The sequence below is a fragment of the Scardinius erythrophthalmus genome (assembly GCF_964197995.2).
Source record: "Scardinius erythrophthalmus genome assembly, chromosome: 12".
Taxonomy (NCBI): domain Eukaryota; kingdom Metazoa; phylum Chordata; class Actinopteri; order Cypriniformes; family Leuciscidae; genus Scardinius; species Scardinius erythrophthalmus.
Window position 1 is genome coordinate 18,292,870 of NC_138232.1, and position 21,339 is coordinate 18,314,208.

The 21,339-nt window shown below is 38.3% G+C and overlaps 1 protein-coding gene and 1 long non-coding RNA gene across 2 annotated transcripts; one reads left to right on the plus strand and one right to left on the minus strand.

Moving 5' to 3' along the window:
- Positions 1 to 3,324: 3,324 nt before the first annotated feature.
- LOC308699937 lies at positions 3,325 to 10,230 on the minus strand. The gene is made up of 3 exons (XR_014031240.1): positions 10,084 to 10,230; positions 9,281 to 9,331; positions 3,325 to 4,622 (listed from the first exon to the last, which is right to left on the minus strand). It is a non-coding gene; the product is annotated as an uncharacterized lncRNA (long non-coding RNA).
- zbtb11 (zinc finger and BTB domain containing 11) lies at positions 9,714 to 20,932 on the plus strand. The gene is made up of 10 exons (XM_081381126.1): positions 9,714 to 10,246; positions 11,244 to 11,461; positions 11,743 to 11,974; positions 13,629 to 14,644; positions 15,101 to 15,400; positions 15,491 to 15,887; positions 16,752 to 16,869; positions 16,988 to 17,146; positions 17,369 to 17,544; positions 19,574 to 20,932. The coding sequence occupies exons 1-10, from the start codon at positions 9,937 to 9,939 to the stop codon at positions 20,089 to 20,091; spliced, it is 3,444 nt and encodes a 1,147-aa protein (XP_081237252.1). The 5' UTR covers positions 9,714 to 9,936; the 3' UTR covers positions 20,092 to 20,932.
- Positions 20,933 to 21,339: the final 407 nt, after the last annotated feature.

Consider the following 21,339-nt stretch of genomic DNA (forward strand, 5'->3'; position numbering starts at 1 on the left):
TTTAGATTGTTTGTTTTTGTGTACTGTAAATTGAAATGCATGTTTAAAAATAAATTAAGAAAAGAAAATGAAAGGAACTCTCTGTCCCTCTTTTTATTATGTCATAAACTTTATTATTGTCATGCGATGAACAAGACGATGGAGCCAGTTGCTATGAATGCACTTTATTACAATCAGAGGTAATACATTCAAAGGTTGTTGATGAAGAAGGAGAGATCACAGTAACATCAAGCTATGAATAACAACTCTAATAATAATCTTTCCATGCAGATCTCTTAGAAGAAGAAAAGGATTGCATGCGAAGCATGCGGGTCATACTCAGACGAGACAAGACAATAGGGGTGAGTTGAGGATTATATACAGTCCTTGATTGGAGTAGTGGTGCGGGACATTACTCTGGCGAGCGTGACAATAATATCATCCAAAAAAAGCAAACAAAACTTGAAACCACATAGGGGAGCCAAGGGTTGATTGGAGCTATTTTTTGGTTAAATACCTCTGGTCAAAAAATAAAATAAATAAATAAATAAATAAAAATTCAGATAACTAAGTGCAAATAAAAATGTTTCTTGGGTAAACAAAGATAAATTTAGTGTCTCAAAATATTTCTTAAATTAATTCATGGCTAAAATTATATGCAGTTGTGCTAATTAACCAACCCCATACCAATGAAATAGAATATAACAGTAATATTTAAACATTCAACATTTTGCAAAAGAGGATTGTTAGCATTAGTGCATTAGGTATCATGAACTAACAATAAACGACAACAACAACAAAAAAACACAATAGTTATTTAGTCGTTGTTGGTTCATAAAACATTAACCAATAATTTAAACAAATTGAATGCTAAAAATTTATTTGTATTAGTAGAAATAGAGCACAGCCCCTGTTCCATACATGTAAAGATGTTTGTAATTTTTACAGAAGACTGTAAAAATGCTACTGTAACTGTACAGTAAGTTAATATTCAATATTCAGTGAAAAATAGTACATGTTTTAACATCACATTATGTGTAATTTTATTATAAAATACATCATATGTGTGGTGTTGGTAGGTAAAATCTATGAATGACCATATCATCTATGGTGAAAAAGTCCCTGAGCGACACATAACATATGATATATTTTATTACATATTTTTGTTTCTTATCAGTTATAATGTACATGCGTGTTAACCTGATTGTGTCTTTGTGTTTATGTCCCTGTGCACCATCTATATACGAGTATTAGCATGTTTTATGGACAGTTGAATCCGTCATGTGGCTTTCAGTTTTACCTCTTGGTTGTTATCTGCAAATTTTGGCAGTTCAAGATAGAAATATTCTGTTTGTGTGTTCGATGTAAGAAACACAACTATGGTTTTGGGCCATCATGAGGGTAAGCAAACAATGACAGAATGTGAACTATCCCTTTACAGTAACCATGTACAGTTTGTATTAACCTCATCAGCTGAGCACAGGTTGATCTTGCTTCTTTCCTCTCTGTTGTTCAGCACGACAAAATGAAGATCTAAATGGCTAAAAAGAAAACAGGACCTTTCCAAGCTCCTACTGTGGTATAGGTCAGTGTAAATACCACCATCCCATTCTTTCTGCAGGAGTATATATATCCACTTTCAACTCTAAGGGTCTAGGTTACCTCTTAAAAATACTACACCCCTAACCACTTCAATGTGTGAACACTTGCATAAACACACAGACTGCCTCCAAAGTTTTGACAATGACCTCTGCCAGGACAATGATAATATTTCACTAAAAAAAAAAATAAAAAATAAAAAAATATAGCATTATTGAGATCTGCTGGGCCCTGGGAATCGACCTTTGTGACCTCTTTGGTAACCTCTGTGGTTAATAGTGGGAGAAAGCTGGATGCCTGAGTCACTTGTGTTAATGGTTATAGAGCAGATTTAAGCTCAACCAGGAAACCTGACTCTGCTGACCTTACATACTCCACAATCTGCTCGTTCCCTCCTCTTTCCTCCTTTCTGTGCTCCCTCCTTCCTCCCTCACCTCCTTACTCCATTGTTCTTTGTGTCCAGTCACAAGACACATCAGTAGTACAGGAAAGGTAAAGCCAGAATCCTGCCTAATAATGTCTCATTTCCAAGCTGTCATCAAGTTTTCATTGCCTTACGCTCATACCTGTACAACAACACAAGAGACGTGCTGAGTACGCAAGAAAACGCCACACACCAGACTGTGACCTCTACGCTTCAAGGTCAAATTTCAAATGGACACAAGAATCAATGTTTCTGATCTTTGCTCTTGTCATTTCCGCTGTGCTAATTCTTCCTTTACTAGAAATGTTCATTTTTGCAGTTTTGATCATATAAGTGAGCTGAGACCTTGACAAAGTTCATTGACTTTAAGAAATGTTCTGTAATTCAAGGTGCGTGTTCACGAGAGTAGGCAGGACTACTGTAGGTGACTGAACCATTTCTGAGAAATCTGTCCACAGTTCTTTTCATAACTACTATAGGAATACGTGGATACACTGGGAGTCTCCAGGAATTGCTTTCTCCTTGAATGCAAGGTTATTTTCTGTGAACAGCATATTTGAATTTTATTGCAGCCCATTTACAATGTTTTAAAGGGAACAGAACGCGTAAAGTATGTTGATTTCGGTCCTTTGATAGAGCTTTGCATATCAATAGGTTGTTTCCAAATGAGTGGTTTGTGAATGTTTCATTCACCATCACATCTATCCAAGCAATGTCAACACTGGGTCACGTCTATTGTGGTCCTTCGGGAAGCAGCCTGCTGTTGCATTCTGGGAAACAGAGAGGCCCCTAGTTATAAGATGAACCAGTGCCGCCTGTTTGCGCTCAGTGTGATTTGAGAGTCATCTGACAAAGGGCTTATTATTAGGGGCTACATTGTGTAGTAGTGACTGCATGGCTGCTAGTTTGAAGTGCATGAATCACAGTTTTACAGCCTGTGATGGCATAACCAAATGAGATGCTGTGACTAATACTGCCCCCGACTAATCCTAATTACCCCACTTTAGGCATTGTGTTGTCACTAAAGAATAACGGTGATACCCTCCTGATTTATTTATGCTGTCAGGTAAAAATTGAAACCTCATTTAAATACAATATATATTTTTGATCATCGTGAATGTAACATTCTAGCAATATTCTATTTTATTATTTATTTATACTGTCTGTGAAAAATAGGACGCATTATATTATCTAAAGACAGCAAAATTATATAAATGCTTTTTATGTTATCATTGTATAACATAACATGTTCAGAAATCATTAAAACGTTAAAAACGTTGTGCTGTTTAATATTTCTAAAGAAAACATGATGCATTTTTTCTAGATTCTTTGTTGAATAGAAATAACAGCATTTATTTGGAGCATAAATCTTTTGTAGCATTACAAATGTCACTTTTGTTTGATTTAATGCATCCTTGCTGAATAAAAATGATTTATAAAAGATTTTAAAATAATAACCCCAAACTTTTGAACGGTAGTGTTTTATCAGTGCACTGATTTTCATAATACAATCATTGGGCAAAAGGATCACAGTAATGATGCAAAGCTCCCTATATAGATACAACATAAATTATACTTCATTATTTCTCAGTTCTTATTCCAGTTCTTCCTCTGGATAGGGATCTGCAGACTCAGTTTGAGAACGCTTGTGTTAGGTGTGAGAGTCAGTGAAGTCAATGGAAACAGTGGCAGTACTTTGATCCTGCAACACTTTATTAAAACTTCACTCTCAAGGCATGACTGGATTGCGTAATGGAGTCGGGGGGTGTGGGGGAATTTCAGGGTGTTACTAATCCTATGCTTTGGCTATGAGCCCATGGAAAGACAGCATCTCCGTTTTCCCAGCATGGTCTTAAACTAAACTCATCCCTGTTCTCTGACTCATTGACTCTCCATGTTTTCCAAAGCAACATGAAATATTCCTGACCATACAACCAACAATAGAGCCCATGTATCTGTTGAAAATTTTAGGTTACACACGAGCAGTTCATATTCCAATATAAAACTGACTTTTAAAGCAAAGCTCAAAAATGATTTGTGTTAATGATTAGTTTTTAATTAGTTTGTATAGGTTGAATATGCTTTCGGAAGGTCTTGCTGGTGTTTCAAGGTTACTTACAGGCTCGTAAACTCCTTGTGCCTCTGGGATTTTTCCAGCAGTCGGCTACAGAAAGTCACCTTGTAGCATGCATCGTCCTCTCCTGGACACAGTTTGAATAGGGCACTTGGACATTTTGTTCTCTTTAATGCTCAAAACCGCTTCACGTGACCTTTTGTAGCCTTATGTAACCTTTTAAACACAAGTTAGCCTGTGAGATACATATGATGTTACTGTCTATCAAGTTGAGCTTTCTGTCAGCATGCATGCTGTGTAAAAACTTGTGAGGAAGCTTTTATCCTATTCAAGGATTCCAACTTTTCAACATTTGACATAAACAGACAGCTGTATACTTTAAAAAGTCTACATTTTATAAGATGGGTCCACATTATCAGGAACTTCTGGTGAACATCAGGGTGATATGTGTTGATTCAAGACCCCAGTTCTGTACTTCCTCTGAAGCAGTTGAAACAGTTTGTCTTCCTGTTTGACCTCACAGAAACCCCATATCCTCTTACTTCCCTACAGGAAAACAGAAACCAAATTATCATCTATTGTGCCTTGAATTAAAGGAATATTCCTAATTCAGTACAAGTTAAAGTCCATTTACAGCATTTGACTATACCGCAAAAAAAACATATTCCTCCTTTTCTTTATAAAAAAAGAGAAAAATCTGGGCTACAGTGAGGCACTTCAATGGAAGTGAACCATTTGTAAAGTTACAATATTTTTTTTTGTATAGCCACAGGATGAAAACAATATGCACATTTACAAGATTTTAGTGTAAAAACTGCTTACTAACCCTGCCATGACAATGCTATAAACCCTAAAATAACTATTTGTGATCAATATTATCCCACAAATTCTGTCACTTCAGCTTAACTCAGAATATTCCTTTACTGCAGTGTATACTTATTGTATAGGTGGATCTTTGGGTGTGATGTTTGAATGTACACATGCATTTTGCACTGATATTGTCTGCAAACCGATACTGATTTTCAGTTATCAGTATGTTCTTGTACCCACACACTGTATTCAGCATTAGAAACCCCCTGATATCTTTAATGTTCTGAACACAAGAGCAAACACAGACACATATTCAAGCAAACTTTAAACTGCTATACATTTATCTTTCTCCCTGAATCACATAATCCGTCCATACTGTCATCCTCTTCCACATTCAGCTTGTCTGCCTAACAAGAATACATACATGTCTTAAAAGTAGGTTTTCTGATTACAGAGAGAGAGAAATCTAGGCAGATGCACTCGCTCTTTCACAGGTGACCCCTGATGGAAAACTATGTCTGCTCAGTCAGACATATTAATAGAAACAAGTGTGACAAATGTGATCTCTTTAGATGGAGATGTTTGCTGAGGTATTCTGCTTTTCTGATTTTTCTCCTGTAAAACCATGTAATGAGTACATGAGTCACCTAGTTTCTTTGGTGTCTTTTTTATTTCTAGATCATTTTAGAAATATTGGAGACAAAGTTGATACTTAAAGGGTTAGTTCACCCATAAATTACATTTCTGTCATTATTTACTCACCCTTATGTCGTCCCTTCGGAACACAAATGAAGATATTTTTGATGAAATCCGAGAGCTTTCTGTCCCTCCATTGACAGCAACGTTATTACCAATTTAAAGGCCCAGAAAGGTAGTAAAGACATTGTTAAAATAGTGACTAAACTGGTTCAACCTTATTGTTATGAAGCGTCGAGAATACTTTTTGTGCACAAAAAAACGAAACAAAAATAACAACTTTATTCAACAATTTCTTCTCTTCCGTGTCAGTCTCTGACTCCGTTCACGTGAGCACCACGACACATGTGTGTGATGCTGACGCAGGAGCCGGCCAATACCGAGCCGGCGTTCTGACGAAGAACCCGGAAGCGCTGCAGTGTGTTTACTACGTGAACAGTGTCAGAGACTGACACGAAAGAGAAGAAATTGTTGAATAAAGTCGTTTTTTTTTCAGCACAAAAAGTATTCCCGTCGCTTCATAACAATAAGGTTGAACCACTGTAGTCATATGGACTATTTTAACGATGTCTTTACTGACTTTCTGGGCCTTTAAAGTGGTAATAACGTTGCTGTCTATAGGGGGGTCAGAAAGCTCTCGGATTTCATCAAAAATACCGTCATTTGTGTCGTGATAATGAACGAAGGTCTAACAGGTTTGGGACGACATGAGGGTAAGTAAATAATGACAGAAATGTCATTTTTGGGTGAACTAACCCTTTAAGTATCAACTTTGTCAACTAAACCTTTATCAACCCTCATGTCATTCCAAACCATGACTTTCTTACTTCAGTGGAAAACAAGAGAAGATATTTTGAAATAACATTGGACCCCATTGACTTTTATGGTATGGAAAAACATTGTATGAAAAGAAAGAAGGTCATAAAGGTTGAGTGCATGTGGGTGAGTAAATGATGACAGAATTTTTACGTTTGTTAAATTAAATTTAATTCCATTCAATCTTAAAGAATAACTTGTAAACAACATTTTCCTCTAGGGTCCCTTTCTTTGTTTTCCTTTACTTCCCTTTTTCCATACTTTGTCCTTCATCCAGGCATATTTCATTATTACAATGAAACTGCAACTCCAGAAACATAAAGTAGCATATATTTCTTCCCATTTCTAAATCCATTGATTCATCCCTGTCAGTGCAGTCTTTGTGTTTAATGCAGCTCTTCTCTGGCCTCTTATGCCTGTATTGGCTATCTGACACTGTGTTAAAGCAGAGGAAACATAAAAGACTTAGTTTGATCTCTGAAAACCAGTTCATTCCAGTGAAAGGAAGTGTTAGTCACATACCCGGTATTTATTGCAAGCCACCTCACTTGACAAACAAGTAAAAAAAGCTGTGGCTTTGGATAATTTAAAGGTAAAGTGTGTAATTTCTGTGCAGCTAACATCACCTAAAGCAATTACAAACAGGTTTCTCCAAGTACTTCCCCTGCATGCTTATTCTCTGCATATTAAGCTGGGATAGGAGAAAGCATTTTTTTTATTATTAAGTTTTACACTTTTTTTTTTACCATCTGAATCACTTTCCATTCCAAACCACAATTGGGTGTGAGAAAGACGGACAAAAATGTTCCCAGCTCTCAGTTATTGCTAATTATTGTTAATTTGGGCCCAGAGTGACAAAGAAGCCTCTGTTCTTTAAGAGAACACAGAGGATTTTCCACTACACCTAACTATTGTGATTTGGCCTTGTGTGTGTTTTCCACACATTTAAATATTTATTTATACACAAATCTCAGAATATGAGTAAATACATAATGAATTCCTGAATCCATATGGGGAACATGTGACATTGTGCATTGACTTCCATGTGCCGTCACACATGAGCCATTTCTGCTCTCTTCCTTTCTTTACCTCCCCTCTCTCATGTTTCAGAGTCAGTTCTGTTCTTTTTCTTCAGGCTTATCTCTGCTCTGTATCTGCACTTCAGGTTTGACTGTTTATCAGTGCAGCGGTATTATAAATCCAGAGCAAAGAGGCTGGTCTGTTTCATAGACCTGTATATTACCGGAATGACTTTTCAAGGTCCATAAAATCAGAATTTAACCCTATTATTTTGGTATTATAATGGTAATAAAAAATTAGAACATGCATCTTTAATAAGAGGCTGGTGGTGAAAGATTAGTCTTGTCACATTTTGCAGTGCCCATGTAATGTTTCGCAAAGCACAAAATGCACTATAAAAATAAATGTAATTGCGAAAGAGAGAGAGAATAAAATGAGAGTCATTTTAAATTATAACACACCTTGAATTAGATAGGCCTACATCAGTCGAATATGAATTGTTTTTAGCTGAGCATTCAACCACCACATCAAACTGTATTAATGCTCACTTTGAGTAAATGTAGGCCAACTAACGTTACCCACTATCAATGCGTGTACAATATTACAACTATGCATACTATGTTTACTATTACTATTCATTGTTTGCATGAATGGTGGGAAATTATCTTTTCAAACTAGATCGAACAGTTTGAAAGAGAAACTGTTAGGCAGTTGCTTGTACCATAGCTAGGTGGTTTTTACGGTGCTAAGGATGGTTGCTAAAGTGTTTGCTAAGTAGCTGCTAGGATGTTGCTATGCAGGGTTTTCTTGGTGGATAGATACGTAATTATTGCAAATACATAAGAGCAATTGCTGACTGTGTGATTCATATGGATTAGTTGTACGATCTCTTTGTTAACTTTTTGAAGCATCAAAGTGGAGTTGCGTAGTTGTCAACGGAGAGTCAGAAAGCTCTCCGAAGATGAACAAAATTCTTATGGGTTTGGAACGACTTGAGGGTGAGTAATTATTGACAGAATTTTCATTTTTGGGTAAACTATCCCTTTAAAGACTCAACAAGGACCGACATCTTACCATGCGCTGTAACAGCGCCCCCCTTCTGCAGACAACAGGAAAACAAGAGGGAAGAGCTGAGCTCATCTCTCTCTCTCTCTCTCTCTCTCTCTCTATCTCTCTCTCTCTCTCTCTCTCTCTCTCTCTCTCTCTCTCTCTCTCTATTATTTTCATTATTTTCTGAAATTGACTGTTATACATGATTACTGGCAAACAGCTTTCCATCTGTGATTGTGAGTATGCGCGTATGTGTACTTTAGCCATTATGAAGAGTGACTTTATCAGTACGGTAGGTCAGAAGTGTGCAGGGGACTAAATGGGTCTTCTCAATGGAAGGAATGCATCAACGATAAGGATGAACTCGGCTGTGGACAAACTGATGCTGTGCACAACCCAAGCCTTCACAGAAGAGTATGTGATGAGTAATTTTGGTTGCCTGGCAACCCTCTACAGAGGTGCTGGCTTTTCATTGATCTCTGTCAGATGATGTTCCAGCAGAGAGAGAGAGAGAGAGAGAGAGAGAGAGAGAGAGAGAGAGAGAGAGAGAGAGAGAGAGAGAGAGAGAGAGAGAGAGAGAGAGAGAGAGAGAGAGAGAGAAGACACCCCATAATGAATGTCAGGGGGTGTTTAAAGCTTCACTCTTTAATTAAATAAATGCAACCACCTGTAAGATAATTACAGACCAGTAAGATTCAAATTTAACCAGTGTGTATTTACATCAAAATGCAAATAGCCAACCGTCCACTTCTACATTTTACTCCTAGTACAAATAACATATTTGTAGCCTACCTTTGATAAATAGCATTTACCTTCTACACTTTTAAGTTAATCTTCAGTAGTTGTGTCGTCTGCATAAGGGGCTTAAATAAAAGAGAGATAAAGAAAACAACAAATGTTAGTGAATATAAATTGATTCCTCATTTGGTTAGTCAAGAAATTATGTAGGTCATCTCACATTGAATAACTGGTAGGCTACGATACTGTTCATGATTAATTCCAAATTATAGTGTTTCTTAAACTATATCATATATTTCCTCCAAATATTTCTAATGCACTATGTTTAGAGTACTAATAATTTAGTACGACACAGTAAATGTCTACTTGTGACATTCGAATGTAAAGCGCATAATGTTTGGTGAAATGATTGTCTGGTGAACAGCGCCATCTGCTGGTTTCGTGACTGTCCTACACGTGAAGTGCTCGTGTGCTGCTTCCGCCATTACAAACGCAACATCCGGTTGTGCAGCAGCCATTTTGTCTGTTCAGGCAAGTCCACCCCACACGGTCAAGAACTGACGTTCCCCCTTGGAAAATATTTCAGAAATATCACAGCCGATACTTTTCTGTGTTATATATGGAAGTGGAAACAGGCTGAAAAAATACATTATTGAATTCTACGCTCGAGAATACTTCTCGTAGGCTGATGTGTCTTGTTTTTGTGGAGTGAGCGTCATTAATCGGGGTTATGTCGAGCGAGGAGAGTTATTTAGCTATCCAGCGCTACTTGACCGATGAACGGGAGCCTTACGCACCGGGCACGCACGGCAACACCAAGAGAAAGATCCGAAAAGCAGCTGCTTGTTACATAGTGCGCAATGGGATTCTTTATTACCAGAGGCGGCAGAAAGGTCTGGATGAATTCACGGAGCTGGAAGTGGTGCTGCAGGCCGAGAGGCGGAAGGAACTCATCACGGAGGCGCACATCACGTCCGGAGGGGAACACCTCAACCAGCAGCAGACATGGGAGATCATCTCCCAGAAATACTGGTGGAGAGGTACACACTAATCACAACTTTAATGACGGCAAAGCTTTCCAGATCTGTGATGCGGTGTGACAGCTGGTATCGCTGAAATGTTTCTTGTCAGTTACGTTATGTCACAACAGAGGTGACAAGAAAGGAAGATACAGTGGCTAGTGTGAATATATATATATATATATATATATATATATATATATATATATATATATATATATATATATATATATATATATATATATTTCAACCCAAGGTCCATGCACAGCCTGGTTAGGTGCAGGTAACGTTAGATTGCAGGAACGAACTTGAATGACAATAATAAGAACACTCTTATTCTTATTCACTCTTGTTCTTCTTATTGTCATTTATATGTATATATATGGCAGTTTCTGAGATAGAGCACCATGAAATCAAAATTGATAATTCTCTTTCTTTCTTTCTTTTTTTTCTTTTTGATATTGCTATTTTGATATTTTTTATAATGGATTAATTCGTGCACTTTTTTTTTTATTCATGTGTCCACGTACTCATTAATTAACTTCTCCCACTTGCGATGACGTCTCTTCTTTGATGGCGTGTTTACTGGCGCGAGGGCGGGACAAACTGTCACTCGCATGACATCACAGCAATAGTAGGCTAAACCACAATGATCCAACAATCCAAACAGTTCCCAATAAACAAAATCAACTCCCACCCTACATATTTTCTTGTTTTTTCTGTCTCTTCTTAATTTTACTTTAGTTACTTTTTTATGTTGTTGTAAATAAGGTTTTATACATTTGTACATATTGTTCAAGCAGCAGTTTCACTTAGATTTGTATCATAATAGGAAAGAAAATTAGATTGCAACTTCAGTTTCATGCCAACTTTAAGAATCCCTGTATATAGATAGTAATAAGACAGTGAGATAGACAGATGCTTTATTAAGCCCATGGCAAAAATAGATGTAATTTATTGATTTTTCTAGACAAAGTCTTTTATTCTATGTAGCCTAAACCTAGTCTTCTTAACACAGGTGTACTGAAGCAAGTGAAGGATTGCATCAAAGAGTGCAGTCACTGCCAAAACAAACAGGAGAAGGGGAGAGGCAATACTGAAGATGCCACAAAACAAGCTGTCCGACAAGTTAGACGAAAGACCTCTGCCTGTGCCAGCGAGGAAGAGGACGATGAGGCAAATGATGATTTGGATGAGGAACAGACCAGTTCAGTTGATAAACACGAACTGGTGTTTGTAAGTACAGAATGCCGTTTGTGTCACTGAATACAAAATTTACCCCCTGAACTTTAGAATTTAATTGAAAATATTCCATGTGCAATAGTTTATTTACCGGTATATCAAAAGACAGAACATAGAAATCACTGTCAATTATATATATAAATATATTATTATTTTATTCTTCAATTTAAAACTTATATTACAACTATTATATATTTGTATTGTATATTATTTATAAATATATTTAATATTTTGTAGATAAGTTGATAGATATATTCTTTCATTCATGGTTATAGGTGGACAGTAAAGGAGTTGTCAAGCAGTTCTTACCAAAGCATGGGCAGACGATGCTGGACAGGTTGAACCAGCAGCGACAGAGAAATGAGTTTTGTGACATCACCCTGATCATTGAGGGCGAGGAGCATCGGGCACATAAAGCTGTACTGGCCTCCTGCAGTGATTATTTCTACGAGCTCTTTGTGGAAAAGGGTGCTGTGACCAGTCATGAAGCTGTCGTTGACCTCTCTGGTGAGAAGAATGCAGGATGCTGTTGATTGAAATGATGAAACATGAACAATTTATTGAGGAATTATGTTTAAGAAGTATTTAAATATAATCTCTGTTCCAAACCCTAGTGGGCTGTGTCACAGTCCTGTTTCCATAGACAGCATCCAAACCAAAATGTGACCTCAAAACTGACTGATCTGAAATACTAGCCTATTTATGAGCAGTAACTCCTTTAGCACTTTTCTTTTAATATTTTTTTAATACACATAAATTAATTGCACATACAAATATTGGGTGAGACGGTGTACTACTGTTCATTTGAACACTTTTTATTATTTATATGATATTAGTTTTTCAAATACTAATACTTTTTAGTAATTTCTAAAATATGTATATTTTTTAGCTCCATCCACCATCTTGGCATAAACTTATTACTGAGCAAATTGCAATGCATTCAGGAGCTCCCATGTCTTAACCTGTCTAGTTTACTGTCATAACAATAAAATTATTTGACTGAACTGGTAAACAAATACAGTCAGAAATCAGCAAATATGCATTCATATCATTTAAATAAGTTATTTTAATACCTAATTTTTTTTAATTCCATAAGCCTCACAGATCCAGCTGTTAAATCTTGTTGATTCCAGATGAAATATTACTTCCTTTTTATTATTTATTCATTATTTTTAACCATTTCTTTTATTTGTGAAAAATGCTGTTATGATGAGTATAGAAAGTTGCTGTCTAAAGTAAACCTGTTTATTTTACTGTTTTTTTATCAAGTTCAAGTTTTTTTCCGTATTGATTGATCTTCAAATTATTTTTTTCTAAATTTAGAAAATATTATGTAAAATTAAATGCATTTCATTGCAGCATGTGTAATTTACTATACTTACATTAAATAGTATGATATATATATATATATATATATATATATATATATATATATATATATCTAGCGGTTAATAAACTCTAGCGGTTAATAAACAAAACTGCATGCATTTTGCGGAAGAACATTGTTCTTTGCAATACCAATTCTTTGCAAATTGTCATTGCAATACCTTACTCACCTGTTGAGTAATAAAAATGCCATCTCCGCATCGCTTTTACAACATTTCAAATCCCTCAGTTCTCACCATCTTGAAAAGCCAAGCCAATGTTGATTCTCATTTTATAGCGATCTCTGTCACGTTCTCTTTTTGCCAGCACTCTCCTCTGTTTGAAATTGTTTTTGTTTTTTTTGTTTTTTTAACGGGGGTTTAGTGTGCTCATGTCAACCTTTTTTGCTAATTGTGACAACTAACCTATGCCACTCCTACACCATACATTACATACATACTTACATACAGATTACGTCTCTATTACATACAACTTTTCTCTATTTACGGATATGACGAGACACACACAGTCAGGTGACGCATGTATGCAATTTTTCACAAAACCATCCCGAGTTGGTAAAATATAAATACATAATAGGCTTACCATAGTGAATCAGGGTAAGACAAAAATACGTTTTGGAAGGAGGATTGATGTTGTATTGACTCATTATTTAAATGTTGAAATTTTAAACAAAAAAAGTTACATAGTGTATCTTTAATTTGTTGATGTGTTATTAATATGCATATTATATGTATTCAAATCGTAATTGTTTCTTTTGTGTCGTTTTACCTACCAGGCTTCAGCAAGGCCAGTTTTCTGCCCTTACTGGATTTTGCCTACACCTCCAATCTGACCTTTAACTTTTGTGTGATGGCAGAGGTAGCCACACTGGCACGGCACTTACTGATGGCTGAAGTGCTTCAGATCTGTGAATCTGTGCATAAGAAAGTAGAAGAACAGAAGCTGATGGTCTATCAGAGAGGAGACATCCACACTGTGGTGGCCAGCCCGCCTGCGCCCCCTCAGCCAATCACACCCACCACTTCCGAAACTTATGTGGTAACTATGCAGAGTGATGACACACCTGAAGCAGGACAGTCTCTGGCTGTAATCGCAAGTGAAATCGGGACGGCTGAATCGCTGGCCTTGCTTGCTGGTGCGACCATCGATGGCGAAACAATGACTGTAGTTACTCATAGTGGACAGGCTGGCTCAGCTGAGTCTCTCGCCATGGTGGCTCACAGTGGCCAGGCAGAGGAGGGTGAGACCATGACTTTGGTCACTCACTCCGGGCAAGCGGGTTCAGGTGAGTCCCTGGCTGTAGTACAGGCTTGTTGGTCTGTAGAGGAGCCACTGGTTGGTGACACTCCTGTAGCAGAGTGTATTCAAACGGGAGCCTATCTCATTAGTGTGGATCCTGGCAAAATGGAGTCTTCTGAGATTGTGCATTTAGCTGCGGCAGCGCCACCTGCTGTGCAGGATGAGCCCCAAGCTTCTGAGCCCACACGCCAACCTGAGCCGGCAGCAGCACCACCACAGTCAGCCCCTGCACCGGTCAGGAGGAGGCCAGGAAGACCCCCTAAAGTGAAGCAGCCGGAACCACCACCACCTCTTCCTTCAGAGGAGGAGCCCACGGAGATGGAGGGGGTTGAGGATGGATCCGGTGCAGATGAAGAGAGAAAAGAAGAGGAATGCAAAGATCCCAACAAGAGATACCTCAGAAAACGATCCGTGAAAGAAGGAGGGTACATTCGTCTTCATATGGGACTTGAGACCGAGGAAGAAGAGAGAAGCAGCTCACCCCCTGCAAAGGTAGGCACTCCCATTCATTCGACGTGATTCATCTGTAAATGTGACGATGGCCTTGTCCCAGATGATGCCCTTTTGGACTTGGCACATTTGTAAGGTCCACAAGACCCGCAGGGTGGCCCATCTGTCATGTTGTGGCTTAAAAGTGTGCCTACTATGTGGCCTTGATGCACCCTTTTGTGAAGCATGTATTTGTTTCTTGATATCATAATGTTCTAAAATGCTCATACAAGTAAAATGTTAGTACTTTTTACACCACATTACATTTACACCACAAATTTAAACCTTACTTAAAAAGATTTTTCAAAATCACATAAAATCAGCATGAATACATTTAAAATGCAAGAGTGCAGCCAAAATGTTGGCACATGCAAAAAATCATGCTGTCAATGAGCCAACTATTGGATAAACAAAAAAAATCAGCCTGATTGTCTTCATAGAACCTTACTGTGTCCCCAGACACCTCAGAGACTTGCCAGGAGAGGTCGACCAGTTCAGTCTGTGAAGAACAATCCTGATGAGATTTCAGAGTCAAACATAGAGGCTGTTCCTGATGCCGTAGCACCTTTAGCAGAGGAACTGGAGCCTGTTGTCGACCAGCTAGAGACACTGGAGGAGGAGGGCGCACTGCAGGGAGACCCAGGAGAAGTTGTGGAAGGTGAACATGCGTGTAATGAGTGTGGCATGGTGTTCCAGAGGCGGTACGCCCTCATCATGCACGCTCTGAAACATGAGAAGGCTCGCAGCTTCAAGTGCAGTGTACGTATCCTTGGGCTAAATAAAAAGTACTTCTTGCCTGATCTTTATGCATTTTGGTTATTTTTCCTGACCTTTCTTTTGTCCACACAGATTTGTAATAAGGAGTTCCAGTACGCAGCCTCACTCCGTGCACATTTGGCCCGTCACAAGCATCAGAAGACCCAGAGAGCCAGCATGACACGGGCCATGGCCACAGAAGATTCTCAGGGGCCCGAAGATCAGGCGAGGTACCGCACCAAACGGGAGTTTGTGTGCGACATCTGTGGCAAGACTCTGCCCAAGCTGTACTCCCTGCGCATTCACATGCTGAACCATACAGGGGTGAGGCCGCACACCTGCAAGGTTTGCGGGAAAAGCTTTGCCACCAAGCACAGCCTGAAGATGCACCGGGCGCTGCACGACTCCCTCAAGAGATTTCAGTGTACTGTCTGTGAAAAGTCTTTTGTCACCAAAAGAAGCCTAGAGGAGCATACAAGCATTCACACAGGTACACACACACATTTTGTTTGTGCCAGGCTAAGACGAATACTTAAATATGCAGGCATTTAAACTGGTATTATGTGATTTAGTATTAACTATTGGAGTTATGATAAAAAAAGGAAAGCATTTGAATTATAAAATAATTTTCCGATGTAATTATTGATAACCGCCTGTTTTACAGAAATAGTGTTTAAAGAATAATGTTTTAGTGGGAAAAAATTGGTAATTTGGACTAATGTCATAGTTTCGATTGGAATACATCACATCCAGTATGGCGGTAACATATGGTCTAGCCACATAAGTTCAGATATCACATCCGAAGGTCAAATCGCATCTGAAAATTCTGCTTACACATTTGATCTGAACACCACACATCCTGTACTACTCTCCATTGGATATGTATGACTTTTGGACTGTCATTTGTCAGAGATTGTGAAAGGGTGGTTTAAGGTCTATTAGATATATATTCCATAAAATATTTTTGTAAAATGTTTTCTTATATTAAAATATTTTTTATAAAAGTCTAACAATCTAGATTCCAGCATAAACACTTTCATTTGCTCCAATTATTGGTCAGCATGGATTTGAAAGTATGAATCGAACTAGTGGATTCAGTAGTCAACATTTGAAGTGTAACAAGAACGGGTGTTGTCCAAAATTCATGTATGGTTTGAAAGGTTTTGATCCACTTCTAATTTTGACTACTGTAATTGAATTAGACCTAATTTTGACCCAAATTTAAAAAAATTAGTAAAAGGTAACAATTGAGTCGAATGAGTCTAAGCAAATATTTACGCTTTTAGTATTAATGTTGTCATTTACATTATGATAGTGCTAAATGAGCAGTTCATAATAGCAGTTTGTTTGACAGGTGAATCAAAGTACTTATGCACAACCTGTGGAGCATCTTTTCACCGTGCATCCGGACTGAGCAAACACCTCAAGAAACATCAACCCAAACCTGATGTCCGCTCATTCCACTGTACTCAGTGAGTGCCTTATTCCTCGATGCATGCACACGACTGCTTTCTGTGAACCCCCCGATTAAATTTTTATTCACGTATCTTCCCACATAATGGTTTGACACCTTTTGTTCCTTTATTATAGCTGTGATAAGAGTTTCTTTGAAGCGAAAGACCTGCAGCAGCACATGAATAAGCACTTAGGCCTAAAGCCCTTCCAGTGTCAGGTCTGTGGGAAATGTTACAGCTGGAAGAAAGACTGGTACTCGCACGTCAAATCGCACACTGTTGCAGAGCCTTTCAGGTGAGGGTGAAAAACAAAGTGTATTTTTTTGTGTTTGTGCTTATTGAAGAAAACTATTTAAAAAATACTTAACAAATATCTCTAATGATCTAGTTTCTACACTGCAAAAGGGCCTGTTATGGAAAATTTTATTTCTCTATTATATGATATCTGAACTCGGTGGCTCAAGCACTTGTTAGACGTAGATGGTGAACTCTATTGTGTGTTTTGACCTTTTGGCAGGTGTAATGTGTGTGGGAAGGAGTTCTTTGAGAAGGCCCTGTTCAGACGGCATGTCAAGAAAGCCACTCATGGAAAGAAGGGCAGAGTGAAGCAGAACTTGGAGAGAGAGTGTGAACACTGTGGGAGGAAGTTCACACAGCTCAGAGAGTACCGCCGCCACATGAATAATCACCAGGGTTAGTGGAGAATCATACATAAACGCATGTAGAATGATAATAAATCATTTATATGCAAATTCAGGAACTGTTTCACCCAAAACAAAACAAACAAAAATGTAAAAAGGAAAATGTAGTTTCACTGCAATAACTCTGGCAACAGTATGACTTTATCAATAGCTGCGTTTACATGGATCGTTGTGATCAGATTATTAGCACAGTCGGAATAAAATAGTCACATGTAACCATGCCAATCGGATGAATGAATTGCCCAAATCCGAATCAAATTTAATTCGTATTGTAAGGGGTGGTTTAAACCTTTTTTAATCCGATTGAAACTGAAACTGGAAAGTACTGCGCATGTGCAATGACGTAGAGATGGCATAATGACGTATGACGGGAGGAACGTGCTGTTGTTGTTGTTGAATGAAGTGTCATAAATGACTGTCGTGTCATTCTAAAACTCTCCTTCCACTTATCGTCTGTGAAGTGGAGCAGGACAACATCTTACCAGTCCTTGTTTCAGACTCTCATCCATCCACAGACGCCTTGTTTTGGGTGCGGGAAGGGGCGTTTTTACTGCATAAAAGCTGCATGGCACAACGCTTCGTTGTTTTTCATAGTTCCCCACAAATATACCATTTAATTTCTCCACTATTAGTAATACTAATATGTTAAACACAGTCACACACACATGCATACATATATATTTGTGTGTGTGCATGCATAGCTACTTCAGGAAGATAAAAAAAGGATTCTGCTTTAAAAAAAAAATGTATTTTTGTCAAAAAAAAAAAAAAAAATTAATACTTTTTCCCCCGATTTCACAGACGAGGCTTAAGCCTATAGTCCCAGACTAAACTGCATGTTTTAACTGAAAGCAACTTGCGCTGGCATATCTTAAAATCAGTGCCATTTGTTTTATCTCAAGATGCACACACCAGTAATGTTTTCTTCTAAGGCACGTTTATAAAAGCTACTAAAATGTCTTAAGGCCTAATCCTGGCTTAATCTAAGCCTTGTCTGTGAAACCAGGAGTCTATACCATGAAGCCGGTTTAGGTGATAGGCAGGTATGTTTCAATTTAGCTTGTGCCAACCTTAGGTTTTAGGCACCATGAAAGTGGCTCAGCTTTTAGCGTTCATTGCCATAGTAACTTGCGCTCCATGGAAAAAATCAAATGCCGTTTAAACTTGTCTGACAATTTTTGATAAATAAAACTGTTGTAAAAAAAACTTATGTTATGGGTTTGAGATCTCAAACTTAAACGGGACCAATCAACTGTGAGCAAAGTGACACACCTCTGACGAAATAAAGTCACTCCCCCAGTTTCTCTTGCTCCAAATTAAAAGTCGCTACATTATTATTCATTATAATTATTTTATATGAATTATATATTATTTATATAATTATTACACCCCTAATCCATTACACGAGTAATTTTAGTTTAACAGTTATTATTAAACATGTATGTACATGAACATATACCGATAATACTTTCACTTGCACTGATACAGCAAGACATTTTCTTGTTGTGTAAATGCATTTATGAACTTCATATTCCTCAATCTCGTAATCTTTGGCAGATGAGAGAAAATCTTGCTGACTCTCGTGAGAATTAAATCGCAGTTTCTCTGTTTCAAGGCTGTTCGCTACTGATGTCACATTTTCATGTGCACACGCTCTATGGACTCAGGATCGAAGCCTGAGTTGACAGAGAAAGTGTCATGGTACCAACAAATCCTGATTGAATTGGTTTGGTTTTGTCAACTTGAAACGAATCCTGTAACCCTGAGTTTGTTCAACTACCATCATGATACAGGCCCGGGCCAATATTTGCTTTGAAAAGATTTCTCTAATCTGCACATCTGCAATGTGGCTGTAGGTGGTGCTGCATGTCATTCTTGTTGATAAGTACACCCTAATAGACATCCTACACATTTTCATGCTTGTATTTGGCAGTTTTACCGGCAACTGACATTTTGATTTAGGTGTCAGCCACTTGCAATGCATATAAATAGCTGAGTATAACAGATGTCTCTTTTTTCAGGAGTGAAGCCCTTTGAGTGTCTGACCTGTGGCGTTGCATGGGCCGATGCTCGTTCGCTGAAGCGCCATGTTCGCACTCACACGGGCGAGCGCCCTTACGTGTGCCCGTTGTGCCAGGAGGCCCACATAGACGCCAGAACGCTGCGGAAGCACATAACCAAGTTCCACGGAGATCAGTTGCCCGGCAAGATCATGCTGGAGAAGGACACTCTGCAGTTCCACAACCAGGGCACGCAGGTGGAGCACGCCGTCAGCATCCTCAGCTCTGAGCTGCCCCCTGAACTCCAGCCTCCACAGCCTCCCGCCACAGAGGAGATAGAGACTGTGCTCATCACCGAAGAAACCGTGGAGGCCGTGCAGGCTGTGAGTGACGGCGCAGTGGCCACGTTGTCCGATCAGAGTATAATGCAGGTGGTGAACTACGTCCTGGCACAGCAAGCTTCAGTCAAAGTGGAAGATGCACCAGAGATCATCCAGACCATGGAAGTGGAGGTGGCCCATGTGGCAGAGGTGGAATGAGACACAAGTTCTCAGATCTGTCGACTGCATCATAGTGACTTGGCAGTAAAAGTAATATGAAGAAGGGCAAGCTTATTCTTTTTTTTGTTGTCATATGCACCCTGTGTGATAATGTAAAAAGTGGTCATTTATTTTTGATGTAAAATGTAAATTAAAATAAGCTTAAAAGACTCTTGCTGACATCACCCTTCTTACAGCTGTGTGTGTGTGTGTGTGTGTGTGTGTGTGTGTGTGTGTGTGTGTGTGTGTGTGTGTGTGTGTGTGTGTGTGTGTGTGTGTGTGTGTGTGTGTGTGTGTGTGTGTGTGTGTGTGTGTGTGTGTGTGTGTGTGTGTGTGTGTGTGTGTGTGTGTGTGTGTGTGTGTGTGTGTGTGTGTGTGTGTGTGTGTGTGTGTGTGTGTGTGTGTGTGTGTGTGTGTGTGTGTGTGTGTGTGTGTGTGTGTGTGTGTGTGAATCAGTGCATGATGTGTATGTGTGAATATGCTTGATTTACATTATATGTAAGCTTCTGTATAATACACGTGTACATAAACGGAATAATTTGCATTGTAATAGTAATAATCAAGCATACAACAAGCAGATAGATCCCAATATAAATGTTTGACTTTTTTTTTTTTGGAACTAGGTTACATTTTTCTCATTATTAAGGCTGTTTTGTTTTTCTTTCTTTCTGATAATTTGTAAAGAATATATATAAGCTCTAACAGTCTTAGCAAAAGGGCCATAGGCTCTTGTCTGTGGTATAATGCGGTGCCTCTCGGTCTTAGCTGAGTACTATGTATAGCAGCAGAAATGACAACCAAATAAAAAACTCCCTGTCTGCAGGGATTCACCATGTGCTCTATTTCTTTTCTCTTTTTTCTTTTTTTTCTTTTCTTCTTTTTTCTTGAAGTGAAAATGAAAATGTGTGAAGTCCATATGCACCACTACCAGAATCCCAAGATTTGTGAGATCTGCCCTTGTAAAAATGTACTATTATTAGAATTGTTAGAATATTGGTGTATGTTTCATAGAATGAGAATGAGATTAAATATAGGCCTATTGGTATGTTAGTCATAGTTTCTAAATGTGTTCTGGTAACCACTTTTCTTAACATGCAACATTGCATTAGAGGCTATAGTAGTATTGCTTTAGCAGGAGCTATTCAAATCTTTGTTACTCTTAATTTATTACAACTAACAGTTGAGTGCTGGAAGATGATGATGATGTATGAGATGATGTAAACAAATTTGTGTCAAATTAAATAATTT